This window comes from Lampetra fluviatilis, chromosome 8, assembly GCF_964198595.1.
Source record: "Lampetra fluviatilis chromosome 8, kcLamFluv1.1, whole genome shotgun sequence".
NCBI classification, from domain to species: Eukaryota; Metazoa; Chordata; class Hyperoartia; order Petromyzontiformes; family Petromyzontidae; genus Lampetra; species Lampetra fluviatilis.
In genome coordinates this window covers 12357604-12381562 of record NC_136282.1, presented here as the reverse complement: position 1 = coordinate 12381562, position 23959 = coordinate 12357604, and the positions used below count along the sequence as shown (strand labels likewise).

Below are 23959 nucleotides of genomic sequence, written 5' to 3'. Positions count from 1 at the left end.
CAATTGCCCGGAAGAGAGGACGACTTGCCTGTAAGTGCGTCCGTTGTCTTCGGGTCGCCAATTGTTTCGCAGCGGACAAAAACACGGGAACTTTTAAGTGTCCCGGGAAGACTTAACGATTGCTCTGGGCAACAGCCACCTCGACGAGATAACGAACCTTGGTGGCAACTCGAGCAGCTGGCTACTCGAGTTACAACGTGACGATTTTCACTTGAGTGGAAAGTTGAGTTGGTGGCGAGTTGGTTGGCGGAAATGAGTCCGTGGTGGCCTTGGGGTTTCTGGACAGTTTTAGGTTTTATGCACCGCGTATTTATACTCTTAGCTCTTTCGGTAAAGTCACGTAGGTAAATTTTTTTAATTAAAATTAATAAAAAATAAAATAAAAATCACGACGTTTCGGAGGCAACACAAGTCTCCGTCATCAGGTGGGACCGTCACAGCCAGATTTGCTATATTTTAATTTCATTTTTTTTACCTACTTGACTTTACCGAAAGTGCTAAGAGTATGAATCCTTGCAGTCTCGAAAGCTTCAAATCTAGAATCACCGCGTATTGGTTCGAATTAAAGTTGACCACCAAGCAGATGGTACGAAAGAGTAAAACTACATCCTGTAATCTGCTGAAAGTAAACTGAGCGACAGTTTCACGAATATGCTTGGAAAGTGCAATTTAAGTCAAGGGTTTAGTTGAAAACACAGGGATATAGAATTACATGCAGAGAAAGGTTACCTTGTTACCCAAAAAAACCCCATGGGGGCGTTCGAATGTCCAGAAGGGGGGGGGGGGGGGCGATAATCCTAAATATTGGTTGAGGTGTGCTGGGTGCATGATTGCATCGCAGAACCATGACGGTTGGCGACGACTTGGTGAGGCTTTCCCCCCAGCAGTGGATTGAGCATGACTGCTGCTGCCAATACAATACAAAATCACAACACTAAATATAAATATATATCTCGCCTTGTTTTTTTTTACTTTGACGAAGAGTTACATTTTTCTGAACGAGGCAGCCCAGACAGGCATGGCGCCTTCACGAAAGTTATCTCATGTCGATTAGGAGGTGGGGGGCGGCGAGTGGTGACTTTGAAGTTGAAAACAATTCGGCCTGGCACACATCAAAAAGACAACCGACCCCGGGCGAATCCGGAATGGCAACACCAGAGGATTTTTTTTTTGCTCGGACAAAGCCAAATCTACATTGGCTCACCGCCGCTGCACCGCATACCATCTCGGCCAGACTGCCCCCCCCGTAGGCTGCCGTAGGCTGACGCGGGCTACGTCGTGGGCAGCAGAGGAAGGGCATCGCGGCAATGACATCGCTGGCCAGTTGCACGACGCCCGCGCTGACCAGAGTGCTGAAGTGTGTGGCCGAACGAGGCGCCCGACGGCCTGCTCGGGTGTGGGAGAGGACTGATTAAACAAACAACAGAGCTGCACAGGACGTGTCCTGCCCATGTCAGGGGTGGCCAACTTGTAACGGACCAAGAGCCAAACACTATCCCAGAGTTTTGCAAAGAGTCAAGTGTATACACATATAAGTGTGTGTGTATATATAGTGGCAGTTGTTGGCACATCACGGGAGACATTCATTATCTCTTTGCTACGACCGCGAGTGTACGGACTACGTTACGCCCCTTCGATAGAGCCGCGCGCGGTGGGTTAAAGAGCCGCGCGTGGTGCCCGGGAGACGCCGCTTGGCCACCGCTGGGCTTCCATCTCCTCGGCAAATCCCTCGGAAGTCGAGGACCATCATCTTCATCTTCCGCCCGCGTCTTGCCCGTGGCCGATGTGGCCGACGATCCGGGATCAACAGACGTCGCAGCAGCTCGGGCGCCGCGTGGTCGTTTTTTTGTTGTTGTTGTTTGTTGTTTGTTGTTGTTGTTGCGAGCGGGACGGCTGGCCCCGGGTCGCTCGTTCGGCCCCGCGACCACGCTGCCGTCTCTGCAACTCTCGCCCTGCCCTCCGTCGTATCCCCATCGTCACGATAACAACAATGAGTGTCACCGTTGCGCCCGCGACCGGTCCCCGTAGCGATGGAGAGCTTCGTCCGAGAAAGACGGCAGCGGGTGTCGCCGCGTCCCGACGCGCTTCGCTCGGCGGTCGACGTTCGAAGCGGGGACCGCGACCCTCAAAGGAATGACGCCACCCACGTGCTCGCCCTCACCCCCCCCCCCCCCCATGATCAAACAAATCGATCGAGACGCCGGTGTACGGCAGCAAGAGCAGTTTACGCGAAACGCCGTCGTCACGAGAGGTTCAAGTTCAATTTAATTTATTAGGTATAGCCCTGTGAGCCATTCGGCTCTTGAATCGGGTGCAACCGCAACAAACAAAAAACAAAAACATGAACAAAAAACATCTTAAAGAGAATATGTGACTAAGTGCAAACAGAAAATCCAAGAAAAGACAGCAAAATATTGCAGAAAAAAGACCGTACACACGTTGGGCGCAGCGGTCCTTCGCTGGCTTTGCCTGCGACGAATTCATGAATTGTCATCATTGCAGCAGCAGACCGGGGGGGGGGGGGGGGGGCGAGTCTCCCACCAGTTGGTGTCGATGTACTTGCAGCGCTTCCTCCGCCCTCCCGCTGAGCGCGCGGACGCCTTGAGCGAGCTGGCGGAATTAAACGTTTGCTCCGAGAGTCTGCGGAGTCGGACATCCGGGCGACGTGGCCGGTCGAGTCGACGCTGACGTCGGATGAAGCATTTGGCCCTCGATGCCCGTGGCATTTGCCTCGACCAAAAACCCCGAGAGGACGCGCTCACGTCGGTGCGTCCATCTCCTTCCGACCGACGGGATTCGAAAGATCTCACGCAGGCCGCCGTCGACGTCGCCTCTCTTCTCCAGCGCGCCCGCGGTGTCTTCTGCGCCGGAGTCAACGTCTCGGATCTGTGCGGCACGGGGGGTTTGGAGGTCACGAACCGCTCGGCAAAAAACGCGAGTGCGGTTTTCTAATCGGAGGTCGCGATCTTCGAACACGCGTGTTCCCCAGGCGGCCCCTGGGGCTGGAGATGTTTGGGTTTTTTCTTCGATGTCAGCATTCCGTGCGAGGTGACCTCCGAGTTTCAGTCTCGCCATAAATCTTAAACAATACGACGGAGGGTTTTTTTTTGTATTACTTCGCCAGTACGATTGTGGAGTCATGGTTATTTATTTTCATGTTTTTGTGATGCCTGCTCAGGGTTTGGACAATTCCTGGAGCAGAGGTATTTTAGCTTCGTACACGAGGAAAACCCCGGGACGCCAGGAGAAACCCGACGTGCGCAAGGGGGTAACACCACCACCGCACGGGTAGCCGTTTGGAAACCCACTTGCCACACTGCCTTTCCACGTGATACTTATTTTCCTGTGGCCGCTATGCCATCTCAGGCTGCATATCGTGGCCACAATGACCACTCCGCGCACAACGGGGCTTTCCATAAAACATGCCAGCGTTGGCATGTGGTTGGCATGTGGTTGGACCAACGTTGGGTCAACGTTGGCATGTGGTTGGCATGTGGTTAGCATGAGGTTGATCCAACGTTGACCCAACCAACGTTCCATGTTTACCGGATTATTATGATTATTAATAACCAGCAAAAGCTTGTGAAATTTCACGATTTACATGCACGCCTAAGACTGCATTTGCCTCTAACATGTCACCTGAATGTTTCTTCATGTAACAAACCTAATTCTTAAAGCCACAGCTTAGAGAGAGAGGAATGGGAAGATAGTCCAGCTACTGAACCACCTCCGATTAACACGGTTGGCTACGTATGGTGCGAAAGAAGTTAACCATATTTACACTTGCACGTTTGGCTACGTACGGTGCAAACGAAGTTCAACATACATACACGAGTACGGCTGGCTACGTATGGTGCAAAAGAAGTCCAACATACCACCACGTTTGACTACGTACGGTGCAAAAAAAGTTCAACGTACATACGCTGGCGTCCGTCTGGGTGACCTGTGAACCAAGCGATCGCGACCCCGGGGTGGGACAGCGTCTCTCAAGCGCGCAAGGTGACAGTTGTTGTTGTTGTTGTCCGCACACGAAAGGGGGGCCCACTCCCCACAACGGTTCCCTCGAGCCAATAAAGAAACATCGAGCCGGACGCGCCGGGGGCTCGCGAACTCGAGTGACCGTGAGCTCAGCCAGGGCCGGGCGGTCGACGCCTCTCCTCCTGGTTTTGCCCAGAAGCGATCGCGTTTCGAGGTCGCGGCAAGACGTCGCAGGACGTTTCGACGTCTCCTTTTTTTTTTTACTTTTTGCACTTTCGTTGTGCAGTCAAAGTTGCAAATCGAGACAATGCAATTTTACACTTCATTCCCAAAACAACGTGGGATCGCTGGGAGGCGGCGTTCACCGCGTGCCGTTGTTTTGCTCAATGAGAATTGGCAATCCCAGCCATGGCACCGGGCTACGGAGAGGGGAGAGAATTGTCCAAGGGGCCCGATTCTCACACTTTCCCCCAGTCCTACGTGCCGGCCACGCTACATCACTGCGTGCATGGCAGCGGGTGGGTGATGAAGGTCGCATTGGGCTCAAAGGCAAGTCCACTACATCCTCCAGCGTCTCTGGGTTTGCCATCACTCTGCCCCCCCCCCCCGCCCCCACATAACCCATAACCCCACAGGTGTTTATTATCCCACTGTGGGCGACAGCCAATCAGGCACAGATACTCCCTTGGGGCTCGATTGCAAGCCTCGAGCCGACACCACAACAGGAATTGTTCTCAACGTGATGGGTGATTGGGAAGGGTTGAGTCTGGAAGGTTAAGTTGTGGGATCACTGGGAGGTGGGGTTTAGGATGTATGATGGAACTCGCCTTTTGCCCGTCCAAGGACGAGTGTATTGCAGTAAATCTGAAACTTGCAAGCGAAAAGCAGAGCGCGACCTGATATTCATTGCATCACTGCGTGTGCAATTTGTAAGGGCGCGGTGACACAGACCTATTTAATGTAAAGGTTATAATCCCTTGTTCATCATGACGTCCTTTTTACTTTGATGTCTCAACAGCGTGACGGAGATCGCGTAATGACGTGAGGGTTCTGCCTTTGTAGTGAGGGTTGTGAGTTGACGCCGAGGAGGGGGGGAGGAGGCGCCTCGCCCCCCCCCTCTCCCATGTGGAGTGACGTCACCCGCTAATTATTATGAATGGCGGGTGGGGGGGTTCATTTGGAGGACGTCACCTGCTCATGATTATTAATGAGGGGGAAGGGTGCTCCATGTGGAGTGACGTCACCTTCTCATGATTATTAATGAGAGGGGCTGGTCCATGTGGAGGACGGAACCTGTTCATGAATATTAATGAGGGGGGCTGGTCGATGTGGAGTGACGTCACGAGCGTTAAGGACAGACATTCCTGGGTGATGATAGTAGGTATATATATGTGTGTTACAGGTACACCGCACCAGGTACTCAAATGATCAACCTATTTATTAATAATCTGATAGCCCCTGTGGGCCCTCCTCGGCAGCAACGTTTTCCAACAAAACTCATTTCCAGCATCTTATTTGTCCAGATTAAACAACCGTGGCGTTTCAAGCAATTGGACCATCAGCATAGGCTGCTGTTATTTCATGGAATTCTTATGCAGACACTTGGACGATGGGCCAGGCATTTGTCAGGATGATGGGCCAGGCACTTTTCGCCAGGCCACTGCAATTGAAATAAAAAAAAATGGACCTATGACAACATTGGCCACAAATTCACGATTTGTTGTTACCGTCACTGCTGGTCGCGATAAGGCCGAGAGCTTTGGCACACGCAATGCGCATATCGTGTGTGCACTGTTAAAATCTAGACACTCCCCTGTTTACCCGTTAATTCCTTATCATCAATGTCATCGTAGTATCATCCCCTTCACCTGCTCTAACCCTAAATAAACACTGCACGATGAATACCGCTGTACTGTGCATACCCATAGCACTCAAGCCGTGTGTACGTACACACGACACTTTGTCAATCCACTGCTGGATGAGGGCCTCCCCACGTCACTGCTGGTCGCCCACTGTTACTTTGACCATACTTCACCGCGCTGGTTGGTGAAGGTGCATTGGGGAGGAAACAAAACGGGGGAGCATAGAACGGAGCACAACCATGGATTTCACTTCACCGCACCATGGATTTCACTTCACCGCACCATGGATTTCACTTCACCGCACCATGGATTTCACTTCACCGCACCATGGATTTCACTTCACCGCACCATGGATTTCACTTCACCGCACCATGGATTTAACTTCACCGCACCATGGATTTCACTTCACCGCACCATGGATTTCACTTCACCGCACCATGGATTTCACTTCACCGCACCATGGATTTCACTTCACCGCACCATGGATTTCACTTCACCGCACCATGGATTTAACTTCACCGCACCATGGATTTCACTTCACCGCACCATGGATTTCACTTCACCGCACCATGGATTTAACTTCACCGCACCATGGATTTCACTTCACCGCACCATGGATTTCACTTCACCGCACCATGGATTTTACTTCACCGCACCATGGATTTCACTTCACCGCACCATGGATTTAACTTCACCGCACCATGGATTTCACTTCACCGCACCATGGATTTCACTTCACCGCACCATGGATTTCACTTCACCGCACCATGGATTTCACTTCACCGCACCATGGATTTTACTTCACCGCCCTCCGCTGTCCAACACATCGGCCCCGCAGCCTCTAGCAGCCTCACTCTGCATTTCCGGTGGCCCATCAGAGAAGCCCTGTTCAGACTTTAACCCTCCCTTAGCTGCCAAGATCGCCAGCATTCTGGTAATCGGCCAAAAAAACACACAACAACGAGCAATTGCAACCCTTTTGCTTTCTCAAGTTGTTCACTCCTTGTGTGTTTGGGGGGGCGAGGGGAGGGTGGTCTCAGGGCAGCTTGTCGAGCTGGGGGTCAGAGTCTCGCAGACACGAAAGTCTAATTGGTTGGTGGTGGTGGGCGCTGTGTGGGCGGTGGGTGGTGTTGACGTGACAGCGTGCCGACTTTCCCGTCAATGACGTCGATTCCCGCACCTGGCTTACCTGAAGCCAATGGCAGTGGGCGTGCCGATGATGGAAGGGTGGGGTGGGTGGGTGGGTGAGTGGGGGACTAGAGGAGGGGCAGGGGGGGATAGGGGGTGGGGGAGGCGGAACTCACCTGTACGGCGGTGACATCGCTATGCAAATTATGGAGCTGGGCCACGGCAGCCCACACATTGGGCGAACGTGACGGAGGACCAATCCCATTGACCCGCCGGGCAGAGAGGGGATTTCCCCCTCCTCTGTGTTCGTGAGCGAAGCAGCACTAAAGTGTGCCGGTGGGTGGCGGCGTGGGGGGGGCATGCATTGCTTGGGGCGGGGCGAAGACCCGTATATTACAACTGGCACACGCGCGCGCCAAGACACGTAAGACTCATACCTCTCAGGGGCAGCCGAGCAATCGACAGTTTCAATATTGACGAGTGAATCGTCAGACAGCGAGTAGGTAACACGCTGAGGTCACCTGTCCGGCGAAAAACTAAAAAAAAACCCCAAGGGAGGCGATTTTCTCGTGGTCCGCTCCCCACCCACCCCGACTGCCACCTCTGCTACTACCGTCTGATGTTTGGTGCTGAGCACACCTGGACATCACCTGCGTTGGACATCACCGGTGTTGGGCATCACCTGTGCTGAGCGAGGAGTCAACCCAAGCAGGTACGTGCCGCGCCTGCGAGTGAGCGCATTGTACACAGCGGCAATGATACGGCTACAATCATACAATCTTAACAATAATGCAATCTTAACAATAATGCAATTTTAACAATAATGCAATATTAACAATAATGTAATCTTATAACAATAATGCAATCTTAACAATAATGCAATCTTATAACAATAATGCAATCTTAACAATAATACAATCTTTACACTAATATAATCTTAATAATAATTTGATATTAACAAAAATAAAATCTTAACAATAATGCAATCTTAACAACAATAATGATGATTTTCAGCCCATGGTCAATCCACCGCCGAGTGAAGTTCTCCCCCACCTGTTGTCCCTCGTGGGAATTGTTTGACCATACTTCACCTCGCTGGTCGGTGATAGTAATCGCATCAAAATATCCTTCACCCTCTGATCGGCCATGGGGAAGGAATAGAATTCAGGGTGCCCAGATTCTCGGACGCTGCACTCACCACTGCAGTATCATGAATAGTCTTGGTCAAACGTAGATCACTACACATGAATTGTAAGTGTTGTCATTATCGTCGTCGTAATGATTATGTTGGATAATTCACAATACACACGTGCCAGAAATGCATCTGTAGGTATAGAGAATGTATGGTGTACATTTCAGACATGCGATGTCAGAGCAAAAAACACATTTATGTTTACTTATTTTTAATAGGATGTTTATGCGTAATACAAACAATAATTATGGTATTTATTTTACCATAGAGTGTAAATATTGTGGATTTGCTCTCCAACACACCCGTGTAGTGCTGTACTAGTAATGAATTGGCCACGTTCTGTTTACGTGACAAACCCCTTACTAATCGGCTGTGTCCGGTGGTGACGGGTTTAGCGACGCATTCACATGTATGCGATCTAACCCCCCCAAAAAAAAACTCTACTATGGTTTAATCTTACAATGTCGTCGTGATTACCACAGCGCCGTTGTAATGTATCACTATTATCGTCGTTCAGCGTTGCCCGCAAAACTTTGTGAACTTTATTTAATTTCACGACGTGCAACTTGGCACGTTGTCGCCACGATTTTTGGACAATCATCCTGCATCACATGCAGAGGATAAAGTGTGTAACAGACTGTGTCGAGGCAAGTGCTGTTAGCGAGCACCTATGAAAGGTCGGCACGGTACACGAGGGGGTGGGTGACCAGCACCACGCCCGGTCGCCTTTCTCTCCCCAGTGGCGATGTTTACACATCGCACCAGGTACTCATTTGAGGCTGAGTCGACCTAGGGGAGGTCGATGACCGGTTCAGATAATCGTCACCCGGGTCGTCGGGTTCATAGCCAGGCGCGCTAACCTCTGAACTACCGTTCCACACACACAAAGACACAGATCCCCCGTATAGCCTTCACGGACTGTTGGGGCAAGTGCTGTTAGCGAGCGCACGTGAACGCACGCACGCACGCATCCACCGCCACAGAAACGTGAGAACTCCACACCAACTCAGGGCCGCCGACAGGGAGCAACACGCCCCGTGTGAGTTGGTAGGAATGCAAACGATCTTGTCAGATCTCAAAAAGCTAAGCGGGGGGCGGGGGGGGGGGTGAGCTCGGACAGTGCTTGGATCGACGACGACTACCACCACCACCCCTACCAACCAGGCATAGAACAGGTGCTATAGGCTGCGGCAGGTGACTGCATTGTGGGGAGCAGAGGGCGGTTGTGGCCAAAAAAAAATACACATCTTGTTGGGCTGCACTTGGCACGTTCTGTTTACGTGACAACCCTGACAAATTGGCTGCCGTCGGGTGGTGGCGGGTTTAACGACACATTTATATATTTACGCGATCTAACCCCCCCCCCAAAAAAACAACAACCCGGTATTATGGATGATATTGGTCGCGAACGCCGACTGCGTGTTAAATTGTTGTACTACACTGCCGTGTTCCAAACCCGCGCTGACCAGGCGCGGTGAAGGACGGTCATATAACCCCCGCGACGCGCACGGCATGGGGAGGGCCCCTCATCCAGCAGTGGATTGGCAAAAGGGTTGCACATGTACACAGTCACACAAAGAGAGAGAAAAATATATATCCCCGTATAGCCTTAACAGACTCTTGGGGCAAGTGCTGTTTGCGAGCACCTATGAAGGCCGGCACGGCACACGAGGGGGTGGGTGGCCAACACCACGCCCGGCCGCCTTTGTCTCCCTAGTGGCAATGTTTACACACCGCACCAGATACTCATTTGAGGCTGAGTCGACCTAGGGGAGGCCCAGGACCGGTTCAGATAATCGTCGCCGGTGTTGGCCGTGCGCGGGAATCGAACCCGGGTCGCCAGGTCCGTAGCGCAGCGTAGCGCTAACCGCTACACGGGCACACACACACAGACACACACACACAGACACACACACACAGACACACACACAGACACACACACACACACCGTATTGAATCGAATGTGTGCCCGCCGATTTGCTAAATGGATGTGCGCGTGTCTCGGCGTGTGCAGCATGGACCAGTGCATCAAGATGTGGAATCAGTGGACCAAAGACATATACCCCGAAGTGCCGCAGACTCTCCTGGATAGCGGAGAAAGCATGTACCAGCATCTGACGCCCGCAGCTTTCATAGAGCAAATGGGTAAGCGGCAGCTCATGGCACACCGCTGCCTTCCAGCCTCAACTACTGCCACTACCGCCACTACCGCCACACCACCACCAACACTACCATCGTCACACCACCACTGCTAAACCACTACCACCACCACACCACCGCCATCACACCACCGCCACTTCCGCCACCACCGCTACCACCACCACCACTACTACAGCCACACCACCACCACTACTACCGCCACACCACCACCATCACATCGCCGCCGCCGGAACCACTACTACCGCCACACCACCACCATCACACCACCACCACGACCTCCCCACCGTCGCCACGACCTGCCACGCCACCACTGCTACACCAACACCGCCACTGATTCCCAGCACATAAACAAGACCACGCAGCCACTTTGGCACATCCCTACCTCCCAGCCTCGACCATAACCCACCACGCCACTCCAGCGCACCCTTCACGGGCACATCATCTCGGCTGCCTGTCAGCGTCAGCCACCACAACCACACCACCACCACCACCCCAGCATTGTCCACCAATGCTGGTCCACTGCCACCTTCACTGCTACCACTGTGAGCATCGCGGCACCCACTGGCATATCTCTCCATGCATGTCACATCACATCATCATTGATCGTTGCTGAGCGCGTGGCGGTGAGTCTGGATACCGTGTCTCTCAACTCCAGCCCTCACAAACGTCCACCTTTAAGCTTGAACCCACTCTGTGGTTACAGCCTTTCACGATCACCACCATCGAGGTGTGTGCCGTGTGTTGGTGGGCGTAAGTTGCAAATGAATGGAAAGGCTTGGTGGGAGTTGTGAGGATTGGAGTTGAGAAACACTGGCATGGTGGAGCACGTGGTGGAGTGGATATTGACCTGGAATGGCAGCGGTAGGTCTATCTTTTGATTATTCCGCTGGTTCAGTGCTTGTATTGTACAGTCAGAATCAGAAGATGTATTTACACTGAAGGAATCCGATGAGCTATAAAGCTCTTTTTCACAGTTGTCCAGTCGGGCGGGTCAGAAAGTTACAACAACAACAAAGTAGAGGGAAGGTAAACAAGTCACTTTAAAAGATATATAGGCAAATAAAGCTAAACTATTTCTGCCAGGTAAAGCCCACTCAGCTATTAGCTTATTTTTCAGAAGTGACCTGGCCACAAATGGTAGCTCAACGAAGCGGCTTGTCACGTGGGGAAATTTATAGCGGCCAAATACGCCGAATCATCTAAACGTGTACAATGAAACACTTGAACGTGCATTTTCATACGGGAATTTTTTTTGTATTCCATTATTTAAGAGCATTCACGTGCGTACACACCAGAGTATGGTAACCTCAATATCTCAGTGGCCACGCAAAGGTACGGTCCAGCAACTTTTAATGAGCAACTTCAAGTTTTCGAAGTAGATTATGATTTTATTTTGTGTCTAACGAGGTGACCAGCGACACACGGAGTCTCATTGGCAAGAGCGAGCGAGCGAGCGAGTGACTGGGAGGTTACCGTTGAAAGTATTTTTTTCTTTCTAAACCGGAGCAGGCTCACGATTATGGAACCGAGGCGATCACGATTTGTAAGCGATAACCATAAACGGCGATGATTTAGAAGGGGGCGAAGATGATGACAATCCCAAGAGCGCACATTTACCGAAAACCTCGCCAAATTGTACAAGTGCACGACCTACATTTGTAAAACAATGTAATAATAATAACGAAAGGGCAGTAAATTTGAGGTTACCCCCCCCACCTCGCCCGCCTTTCCACCTCCCACCCCATACGGGCGTTGGTGGTGCAGCAGCAGCAGCAGTCGTAGTAGCGACTCAGCCGGCTGTCGCTCGCGATAACGCCGCGCGCACGCCTCCTGCGGCCGCCGTGGCTTCCCGTGGCTGCCCACCGACTCTGGGTTCACACGCACGGCAGAGCCACTCATCCTGCACCCCCCCAACCCCAGCCCCTCCACCCACGCACCCACTTAGCCCCAACTCCCCCTCCCCCACACACCCTTAACCACGGTGGCGGCGGTGGTGGTGATGGGGGGGGGTGCAAACGCTCAAAAACGAAGAGGAACTAAACTCGTTTCCAGAAAAAGAAAAAAAAAGTTTAAAACCGGAGGGGACCATTTGCATAACCAGTTTTGGGGGGTCCTGCTGCGAACTTGAACATTTCGGCTCACGCACGAGCTCTCTTTGATCGGCGGCTTGGGAAAGCGCGGAGTTGTGCCTGTGGGAATATCGACACCACGCTTACTTCAGCAGTGTGTCATCGTCCTCGCCGCTGTTAGTGGAACTGATATCTCAGAAATGCAAAGTCCAAAAGATGTAGATTGACATCAATACGTCCCACTGCCAGCCTACTCGCGCATCCTGGGAGACATTTGACACCGCTTGTGCGTTGTTAATTCGCTCACTCGCTCCCCACGGACACCGCAATGCTGAGTTCCATATCCCGGCCGGAGTTCACGCATCGGTGGCGAGTGCTATCTGAAGCGGCCATACGCTACATCCCGCTCACCCGCCCCCTGTCCTCCCCTCCCACGCCCTTCGCCAACCCAACCACACGAGCCGGCGTGGTGAAGTATGGTCAAGCGAACCTCCATGACCAGCGTAGCACGGGGAGGGCCACCTCGACTGGCAGTGAAATAACAAAAAGGTTACATTTCGACGGCTGCTTGCGTTGTGGCCGAAACGTCGTGAGAATTATTTTATTACGTTTAATTTTTATTATTTTATTACTTCCCTTCTACATGACTTTACTGAAAGAACCAAGATGAGCAAAAAGGTTTTAAAGGAGTGCGTGGTTCCAATGTCGCCGTGAGCTGTGCGTCCGGTTGAAAGCCGACAACGTGGAAATGTGTATCGCTGCAAAGAGCGGGTCACGTGACGTGGCTGACACACTTGTTCTCGACAGGGCCGGTGATGGCGTCAGACGACCTGCTTGAACCCCTGCCGTCGTCGAGCGACACCGACAGTAAGTGTCCCTCCCTGACGCTCTCGCACCACCCACCCCCATCACCGTCCACGTTTCACGATCACGTCTCTCGAATCACCGAATCGCGCCGTGACGCGGGGATCTCGGCTCGACGGGCGATTATGGGATTCCTCATCGATTCGCGATGTCAACCAAATTGTGACGTGCTTCGTGGTCGATTTGAATGTTCATTTTTAAAACATATCTAACAACAACAACCACCACCACCAACAGCCACTTCTGCACCAGAAACAGTAACTACACAACGCCTCCGCCCTGTCGCGGTCTCGTACCATCAGCAGAAGTCCTTCCCTCCCCGCTGTTTGCTTCCAGCTCATCGGCGGTTGTCGTCGGCCGTTCGCCATTTCCTGGGACTCGCGTGAAGGCCCCCCTCATCCAGTAGTGGATTGACAAACGGGCTGTGGACGAAGGCCTCGCCGTGCCCTTCTTCTCTCCGCCGCCGTGCGGCACACGTGGCCCAACCAGTTCAGGCGGCGTTCCATGACAAACCGTCGTGATTGACGGGCAATTGGTCCATTGATGCGACCCACCACACGTAACCGCGTCCGCCCAGGATGCGCATGACATTTTTACCCTTAACCATCGATGGTGGGCAACTTCTAACCTTTTGGCCTTTCCCATAAGCAATGCCCCACCAGGTCCCAGCTCCATCAAGTAGCGGCGGGTACCCAGTAAACGCGGAACATCGGGCTAACGTTGGGAATATTGGGCCAAAGTTTCGGCTCACGGTGTCGACCCGGCGTTCCACGTTCGCCGCGCATCACGATTGGCTCAGACCGTCAACAACTCCCGTAACACCGACGAGACGGGAGAGGCGACAAATATAATTTGGACGGCGACTTTAAACGTGCTCTCTTTGGCAATTCCGCCAGGCTGGCACCTGCTCATGGGGGACATGGTGGAGATGGCGGACATCGGCTACGTGTCGGAGTCGCCGAGCCCCACCCCGGGTTCAGAGGACAACGTTGACCCGGGATACACCATGCACAGTCCAGGTACCAGAGGCACTACCCCAGCCACTTGTATTCTCATTTTTCTTCTTCTTATTATTCAATCACACGCTCTGTTTAGGTATCGGCAGGCAGTGTGAACCCTGTCCGAGATTCAGATGACGCCGCCGCCGTTGTCCGTCCGTTTGTCCGCGCTCGATTTTGCAACCCAGAGGTCGGTAGCTCCCGACGGGGCGGTTGAAACGACGGCGCAAGCCTCTTAAAACCCCCCCCCACGCTGCCGCCCCGTCCATCCAGCCAGCGGCGTAGACGGCGACTCCCACCGCTTCCAAAACGTCTGGCCGGCGTGGAAGAGTAGGCCAAATACCCTCCACGGGAGGGCCTTCTAGAGCCGCCTCGAGTGGAGGCCCTTCTGCCCGCAGCGGGGTGGGTGAGCAATCGCAGGGCTGCGCCTTTTGCCTCTTCCAAATCCCCCGGTCTGTGACGACGCCAAACTGCACGCGGCGTGTGAAAGGAGCTCCTCCGGCTCAATCCCCGAGTCAGCTCTCGGCTCGTGGAGAAAACCGTCGGACCAGCGTGCGGCAACAACCCGAAAGCACATCGGAAGCGTCGCGCGGCGGCGGCGGCAGCGCGACCCGAGCGAGGGAGAGATCCGTGCACGTCGAGGCGGCGGCGTGACGACCCGCGCCGGGACGCGGCTAGAGATTTGCTCGCGGTCATTCGCATTCACGGGGCGAGGTGGACGGGAAGGGAGGGGGGGCGAGCAGGCGAGTTGCGTTGAAGCGCTCGCCCTCTCCGCGACCTGACCACTAACCGAGATGCTGCCGCCCCGCTGCTCTCTCCGCGTTGCCGCCGCAGTCACCGTGGACCGGGGTCTCTTCCCCGTGATGACGCCTTACACGGACAGCGACTCGGACTACGACCACCTGGAGCTTCACAGCAGCACGCCGTCGCCCCCGCAGACAGGTGCGTCGTCGTGAGCGGTCTACAACCGCCGCTCATCGTGACCCCCAACCCCGTCCCCGCGTCACGGTGCTCTGGGCGTAGGGAGTTAAATGGTTGCTACCCGTTCCCTTATGTTCGCGTTCCGTCGCCTGTACGGGCACCCTGCAGCCCGTGGGGCCCCCGGTGCGGTTGCACCGCCTGCACACTCGATAGCTACGGCATTACCTCGCGCAAAGCCCATCAGCTCGGCCCTTCTCGCGATAGAGTCAATCTCCTGTAGGCACGGTTGTTGTCTGCTTTCTATTCGTTTTTTTTGGGTACTGATTTGTATTTCGCTTCATGGCCGTACTTTTACTTGATTGTTTTTGTTGCTTTGGTGAGCCGGGTCACCCTTGCACAATGAGTTCTCGCCCTGGTTCAACAAAATAAATTTGAACTTAATGCTGGGGACATTGAAACGTTTTCGTTGGACTCCGAACTCCGAAACACCAAGCACGTCACACACAAACAGAGAATCCTTGTGATGGAGCTCACCCTGGTGCTGCTCAGACACACACACCATTTCAACAATGATCCGCTCACACATTCAACATTCATTCTCAAGCACAATCATCATGCGAACTCCGGCCAAAAGCCGCTGAGCGAATGACCGCATTGCACTTGCAGGTGCGCTTCTGCGGCCGTCTGGAACACTCTTCCTTCCGATATTAGGACGCCACTGGAGCTACGCACTTTTAAATATCGATTGAAAAAAAAAAACTAATTTCTATACAACTACTTTTTGTGTTTAGTTTGCTGCCCTTCCCCCCACACCTCCAATTAGCACGGTTGGCTACGTACGGTGTGAAAGAAGTTCAACGTAACATAAGTATTTATATTTTTCCGAGGATCGTAAGTAAAGACTTTCCGTTGCGGGTCGATTGAATGATAACGACAAACGGTAGAAACATAACACACGATAGAGATGACACAAACGAGACAACCACAACAACAACAACAAGAATAATATCCGCCTGTGTGGAATCCTCACCCCGAATCGTGACACGTTGTCAGATCACTCGGGCAGATGGCAAATCATCACACGACTACCAAACACCGCCCAACCATTCCCACACCACTCAGTGTGACACCCAAATGGCTCAGTGGAAGAGCAATCTGAAGTTTGTGAGTTTAAATCCTGATTGGGGGGGAGGAGGGGGGGGGAGTTACTCAGCCAATCAGCCCTCCAGGGTGACATAAAACTAGCACCGCTTTGTGTAGCATGCAAACAATCCTTGTCTTATGGATAGCCTCGCCCCGTCATAGGAATGTGCAACTTCCATCAATATCTCAGGGCTGTAAACAGGAGGTGAGCACCGCACTGATTGCTCAATTGAGCGGCAATCACTTTAGCTTGAACGGTCACTTTGAATTAAACAGTCACTTTGGTTTGAATGGTCACTTTGACCATGAAGGGTCGTCACCTTGGCCAATCCGATTAGAGCGCCATCCACGTCGATTCTGATCCGCGTCACCCGCCCCAAAGCTGCGGCGACCAAGCGAATCCCGCGCCTTGTCGTCAAGTAGTCGCCCATGAACGACAACGCGCATCTTCACCCCCTGGGCTTCCAGAAACCAAACGCAAGCCACACGGGCCCGCGTTTGACGACCGCTCACAATCGGAGCGGCCACAACAATTGCAGCGGCGGTTTATCTTCGCGCGGGCTCTGCGAGCAAGTGGCCGATTTTCTCGTGAGATTTGTCCACAGAAAAGGTCCGTGCGTGACCCAGGTGGCACGGCCGCCCCGGGTTTCATTTATGTCTGAACAATTGAGGCTTAAAAAAAAGGAACTATGCAGGAGCATGGGAAGCGGAGTGCCGCTCTATTGTGCGACGATGTTGACTCCCAACTGCCCGTTTTGTTGCGCCGCAGACACCGACGACGTTTTCGCGGCTGCCAGGAGGAAGGCCGGCAGGCCTGGCCGCCCACGCAGCGCCAACAGCCTGCAGACGACGAAAAAGCACGGTGAGGATTCGACGACTCCCAAAAAAAAATAACAATGTTTTCAACGAAAGAGCACAAAGGGAACTGAATACGTATCTTATTCCGCTGATTCTTTAGTTTTTCTTATCTGGGCATCGGTATTTCGCCTCGCAGTACAGCGTTTTTGCCAGCAAGCACAATTGTACAAGGAAGTTTTTTTTTGTTTTAAACCAAAGTTAAATACAAATGTTATTATTAAGCCCCACATGGAACTGGCAAGCAGGGTCGATGCAACGTGTCCAAGTGGTAATACCAGAAAAAATCATTCAGTTCCCTTTATTCAACCCGGAATGTTAAATGCAAATATAGAGGAATAGACTCTGCTCGCCACAGTCGCGACGTTCGTTATTTAAATCGTCACGAAAGCGTCGGCTGGTCTTCCGCTCAATTCAGTCGGTCAAGTCGTTTTACTTCGGGTAAAGGCCCCTTAGAGCCAAGAAGCCCTTCACCAACGGCCACCCGGTGAGCATGGGACAGCACTTGTACCTGGTTCAGCGCTTGAGGTCGCCGCATTCCCCCTGGTTGAAGGGCGTCCCATCCACTGAGCAAATGTTGACTTCGCCACAAAGTGGAACTTATTTTATCGACCCCCAAAGGGATGAAGGACTGAGACAACCGCCAACCACGATCAGCGCTCACATCCTTTTGATTACGAGCCGCTCACTCTGTCGCCGGGTTTAACTTTGGGTAATAAAAACAAAAGTTTGTTTATCTCATGTCCCATGGAACGCAATAGACTGCTCCTCGGAATGATTCAGCAGGATCTTGAGAGTTAATTTCACGCTGCCATGTTTACTTTGTCGAAGCGCCACGGTGGTGAGATGTCAACGACCTTGCCTGGTATACAAGAGGTCGTGGGTTCGATTCCGAACCTTTACGCCTGCTGTATATTTGCCGTTTGCTTGTTCTCCCCGTGGTTGCGTGGATTTTTCTCCGGGTCCTCCGGTTTTTCCCACCGCATTCAGGAGCATCCATTTTAGAGTATTTGGCAGCTGTGAATTTCCGCGTGATAAGCCACTTCATTGAGGTATATTTGTGGCCAGGTCGCTTCTGAAAAAGAGCTACATAGCTCAGTGAACCTCACCTGGTAAAATAAAAATAGTAAATAGACAAAGACCCCCTCGCCCTCCCCGTATAGCCTTAAGAGACCGTTGGGGCAAGTGCTGTTAGCGAGCACCTATGAAGGCCGGCACTGTGGCACACGAGGGGGTGAGTGTTCCAGCACCACGCCCGACCGCTTTTATCTCCCCCAGCGGCGATGTTTACACACGGTGCCAGGTACTCACTCACACACACACAGACAAAGACAAAGACAGTGAACGCCAGAACTCGCCACCGCGATCCGAGACGCGACGCGGCGGCTTTGTGACGTCGCCGTGACGACTCCGTGACGTTGCCGTGACGACTCCGTGACGTCGCCGTGACGACTCCGGCCCATGTCCCCGCAGGCTCCAGGGGAAACCACCTCTGGGAGTTCATCCGCGACCTCCTCCTGCAGCCCGAGCAGAACCCGGGCCTCCTCAAGTGGGAGGACAGGCGGCAGGGCGTCTTCCGCTTCGTCAAGTCCGACGCGGTCGCCCGCCTCTGGGGCAAGAAAAAGAACAACTCGTCGATGACCTACGAGAAACTGAGCCGCGCCATGAGGTGAGGAGCGTCTGCCCGTCGCGATCGTCCTCGTTTCTCTTGTTGACGTCGTCGTCGTTGTTGTTTTAAAGCTTTCGTGACTGCAGGGATTCATATTCTTGGTTCTTTCGGTAAAGTCACATAGAAGGGAAATAATACAATAATTTCGATTTAAAGCTTTCGTGACTGCAGGGATTCATATTCTTGGTTCTTTCGGTAAAGTCACGTAGAAGGGAAATAATACAATAATTTCGATTTAAAGCTTTCGTGACTGCAGGGATTCATCTTCTTGGTTCTTTCGGTAAAGTCACGTAGAATGGAAATAATAAAATAATAAAAATAAAACATTTTATTATTTCCATTCTACGTGACTTTACCGAAAGAACCAAGAAGAATAAAATAATAATTATTATTTCCCTTCTACGTGACTTTACCGAAAGAACCAAGAATATGTCGTCGTTGTTGTTGTTGTTTAAAGGAGGCCCTCCTGGGAAATCTGTCTCACCAAGGAGGCATTCCAAGTCAGCGGAGTAATAGTACGGCACCCAATAGAATGCGTCTCCAAGCGGTTCACTCCCTCTTCCGTCACTGCGAAACATTCCTCTTACTTCCCGTGGTATGACCCCGGTTCTTTGTATCTCAGCGGTGGCGGTGCTCGAGGTTCCGTCATTCTCCCCATGCCAGGGCATAGTTCTCTCCGAGTCCTCTCTCTGCAACATCCTCCGACCCGTCGCCGCAGCTCCAGAGTAACGCGAATAATCCCGCACGTCGCCGGCCGGTTACAACTTCCACGGGCACGACTCCTTCAACATGTCCCTCTTGGCCCCTCGACGGTCGTGTTCCCAACTTTTTTTGTTTCACCTTCTCGCCACCTGTGAATGAACCGTTTCGGTTTCCATTACCAAAGTCTCATCCTCTGACCCCCACTGCCTGTTCACTGGCTTCTTGGCCTTTTGCGCAACGGGGGTTCCTGTGCTCGGCCACCGTGATTTAGCTTCATCGTCATCATCACCATTATTATTGTTGTCATTTATCAACTCCGGCATCTCTTTCAGAACTGCCCTTTCACCTATTGTGCCACTATCGCCGTTTTTCCGCCCAAGCGTCGCTCAGCCCACAATATTTGTGGCTCGCCTTCCGTGACAGCGAAAATGCAATTTTTGTTCGTGTGCGTTTGTCCCCCTTTCATACCGCTGGCCTTTTACAACACGGGATGACACGACGCGCGACCTCGAAAGGCTTCAAAAGCGCGAGGGCGTTTACCAAACGCTGCTAAAGGCCGGGCGGGGGAAGCGGTGGCCACATAACCCATCTTTATAGTCCCATTCGTGAATGGTTTCATGGGCCTGAGTGTGAACAAAGAGGCTCAGGAGGCATCAAAGCCGCCTTTACTGCACAGCTGTTAACTTTTTTTTACTTTAGCAGCGAGTATTATTTGTGGGGCGTTTGCTTTTATTTTTATTAAGCTGCAGTGGAGCGCAGTGAATCCGCTGAGCCGAGTTCCATTTCCGGTCACGGATAGCAATCAGCGGCGAGCGATAAACGAAACGATCCAGGGCCGCTCCCCCTCTGCCCACCTCACCTTCACCAACCCACACTGACCAGTTGGGGTGAAGTATGGTCAAACAACCGCCATGGCAGGCCCAGCAGCGTAGGAAGGCTTTCAACCAACAGGGGACCCTAACTCGTAAAACTCGAGGCGTAAATGAAGTTAAACAAAGCGTGACCAAGTGAAATAAAGTGTTAGAGAAATTGAAGTCAGCCACGCACAAGCGGAGATTTAAGAAGTTATCATGTTCGCCATTAGCACCACGCTATAACAGACGGACAAGTAAATGAGTGTGACGTTTCAGGCAATGGCCCTTTATCAGATCCAAGAAGGCATGATTCACTGACTGTGTAGTGGCTCTTGGAGAAAGAACATTTCAGCAGACTTCACAAGCGAAAGATTGTTTCGAGCTAAACAACGACAGCTTTCCACAAGTAGATTATTGAGCATCGCACCGATCAAAAGTTCATTATTTCTCCGACTCAAAACCTTTCCGTCGGGACTGCGTGAAACCTTGCAGCGTAAAGTTTGAGGTGACGGAAAACCCCACAATAATAATTTAAATCGACAAAGCGCGCTTCTACAACTGCGATGGTCGAGGAGTGTGAACGCGTGGGTGGCCACGTCGCGAACTCGGCGAAAGCCGACCCTGCTTGATAGTGGGGGGGGGAAAAAACACCCCCCAAACATAAAATAGCTTGAGCCACGGTGTGTGGGGGGGGGTCGTTGTGCGGGTGTTGCTGGGTTGGTTGTGGTGGGAGAGGGCAGGGCACGAGCGAGTCCTGCAGGCAGAGATACGCATGCCCTCTCTCTCGCGCGCGCACACATGCGCACACGCACAAAGATAAAGATCCCCCGTGTAGCCTTAACAGACTGTAGGGGCAAGTGCTGTTAGCGAGCACCTATGAAGGCCGGAACGGTACACGAGGGGGTGGGTAGCCAGCACCACGCCCGACCGCCTTTGTCTCCCCAGTGGCGATGTTTACACACCGCACCAGGTACTCATTTGAGGCTGAGTCGACCTAGGGGAGGCCCAGGACCGGTTCAGATGTATCGTCACCGGTGTTGGCCGTGAGCGGGAATCGAACCCGGGTCGCCAGGTTCATAGCGTAGCGTAGTGCTAACCGCCGCACCACCGCTCCTCGCACACACATGCGAGCACACACACACGCGCACACACACACACGCGCACACGCACACACACGCGCACACACGCACACACACGCGCACACACGCACACACGCGCACACACACGCGCGCACACACACACGCGCACACACACACACGTGCACACGCACACACACGCACACACACGCGCACACACGCGCGCACGCACACACACACGCGCACACACACACACGTGCACACGCACACACACGCGCACACACGCGCACACACACGCGCGCACACACACACGCGCGCACACACACACGCGCACACACGCGCGCACGCGCATACACACGCGCACACACACACGCGCACACACGTGCACACACACACGCGCACACACACACGCACACACACACGCGCACACTCGCAGGAACCCCCCCCCCTCCTTCCCCCCTCCCAAACGTCGGTGGCATTGGCAGCGCCGTCGAGATAAGGCGGCGGAATTAAACCGCAGGCGTCGAGCGACGCAAACCTCCTGCTGCACTTTGCACGCGGCACACGAAGCCGCCTTCCACTCTTACTCATCGTGCTCGACAATAAGAGTGCGCGCTTATTCGCGTCTACGCCAGGGTACAATGCACCGAGCAGAAATTCAACGCATTCCTCAATAGGAAGGGGGCGGAGGCGAGTTGGGGGGGGGGTGAGATAATCGAGGTGACATTTCCTGAAATCGTCCGTTCTTCGCGGCAGAGACACGAACGGCGTTTACGATAACGGCATCTTTCTTAATAACAGGGGGTTTCCCCTTTTTTCTGGCGACAAAACCTTTCGCAAGGAATCATGTTTACATTAACCACAATACTCGCAGTCAAAATGCAAACAAACAAAAACACACTGATAATTTTTGCATTGTCCTTGAAACTGATTGGTCCACACCAGAGACAGCTTTCCTTAGGGCCGAGTCTCATTCGGTGTTCGACCAGATGACTAATATTATTATATTTTGGTACTGGCAAAGGAGGCCCCGTGATGTAGATGCTTGCCCCGAGCTCTCATTACTCTGATGGTGCGTTGTCTTTGAGCTGTGCGCCTTTTGGCGTCATCTGGTCGAACACCGAATGAGACTAGGCTCAAAGGAAAGCTGTCTCTCGTGTGGACCAATCAGTTTCAAGGACAATGCATAAATGATCAGAGTGTTGTTTTTTGTTTGCATTTTGACTGCAAGTATTGTGGTTAATGTAAACATGATTCCTTGCAAAAGGTTTCAGTTTTGTCGCCAGAAAAAAGGGGGAAACCCTATTAGTATACTTTGGTACTGGCAAAGGAGGCCTCATGATGGCATCTTGTTGAAATCACGTTTTAATCGTTTGCAATTGGTCGTATCCCGCACTTGCCGTTTGACCTGCATTTACCGTGGGACAGTGGGAATTTTTATCCACGAGTTCCATCACCAGATTAAACATGATGATGATGATGAATATGATGATGATGTTGACAACTGTAACGATAGGCGGTCATCGCTTTCACGTGGGGTACTCCGACCTTGCCACGGTTTCTGAGCGGCGAGGCACTTCCGTTCAGCGCCTCCCTCCGCTATCCGAAGAGATTCGGAGCGTCAATCGATAGCACCCCCCCCCCCCGTCCTCTCTGAGATCACAAGAACTGGCTGGCGATGGTGGGTGCTGGAGGAGACTCTGACCGCTCCGTGTGCTGCCTCTTGCGCAGGTACTACTACAAGAAGGAGATTCTCGACCGGGTGGATGGGCGACGTCTCGTCTACAAGTTCGGACGCAACTCGAGCGGCTGGCAGGAGGAGCGCGCGTGATTGGTCGCCCTCCTACACAACACGTGCCGCGCACGGCACGCTGGCATCAAGAGGGGGGGGGGGGTGGTCGGAGAAGTGGGGGTCGGGGGGGGGGCAGCATTACGGTTAAAAAGGGTTTTGAATTTTGAGCCGGGGTCCCACGAGATCCTGGGATCTGGGATGAAATTCGTGGCAAGACGTTGGCCCTGTGAAAGTTTCGAGTCTTGCAACAACAACAACAGCAACAGCAAAGAGACAGAGCTCCTCGACGGGAAAAAGGAAATACCCATCTCTGGTTATAAATGTGACGACGCATCAGCCATGCACTCACTCAGGAATCCTCAAACCCCATGCGGGTGACTGTTAGTTTTTTTTTTGTATCGATAATGTATTTTACGTTTTTTTTTAATCGGCCCTGAACTGCTTTGAGTTATTCAAGCTAGTCGGGATGAACGTTCCAATAATCTCTGCAAGACAGAATCAATGTAGTGAACACAATCAGGGGCATTTTAAAGCGATGAGATTTTATTTTTTAAACGAGAATATATTGCTTGACATTTTTTTTTGTATATAAATACGCCTTAAATGTTAACTCAATAAGGAAATGTGCTCCCGTGTCAATATTGGCGACAGTGCCTTTTGTGAATACGTTGACAGTTTGCACTGTGTAGAAACGTG

At 52.5% G+C, this 23959-nt stretch overlaps 2 protein-coding genes across 2 annotated transcripts in view; one reads left to right on the top strand and one right to left on the bottom strand.

Annotated features, from left to right (window-relative positions):
- Positions 1-23959, bottom strand: part of BET1L (Bet1 golgi vesicular membrane trafficking protein like) — a 355770-nt gene that overhangs the window by 75719 nt on the left and 256092 nt on the right. The window lies entirely within an intron of this gene.
- On the top strand, positions 7431-23337 carry LOC144933744 (ETS-related transcription factor Elf-3-like). Its single transcript, XM_078858816.1, has 8 exons — positions 7431-7680; positions 10175-10305; positions 13197-13256; positions 14150-14272; positions 15086-15193; positions 17085-17177; positions 18644-18839; positions 23203-23337. Exons 2-8 carry the CDS (start codon positions 10176-10178, stop codon positions 23300-23302), a joined length of 810 nt encoding a protein of 269 aa, XP_078714942.1. The 5' UTR covers positions 7431-7680; position 10175; the 3' UTR covers positions 23303-23337.

What these genes read in the sequence shown, in the direction of transcription:
- LOC144933744 (XM_078858816.1), top strand. Translation starts at nt 10,176, where the DNA reads ATGGACCAGTGCATCAAGATGTGGAATCAGTGGACCAAAGACATATAC. An exon ending in AGCTTTCATAGAGCAAATGG is followed by an intron (nt 10,306 to 13,196) that starts GTAAGCGGCAGC and finishes TGTTCTCGACAG; the next exon opens with GGCCGGTGATGGCGTCAGAC. An exon ending in AAACTGAGCCGCGCCATGAG is followed by an intron (nt 18,840 to 23,202) that starts GTGAGGAGCGTC and finishes CCTCTTGCGCAG; the next exon opens with GTACTACTACAAGAAGGAGA.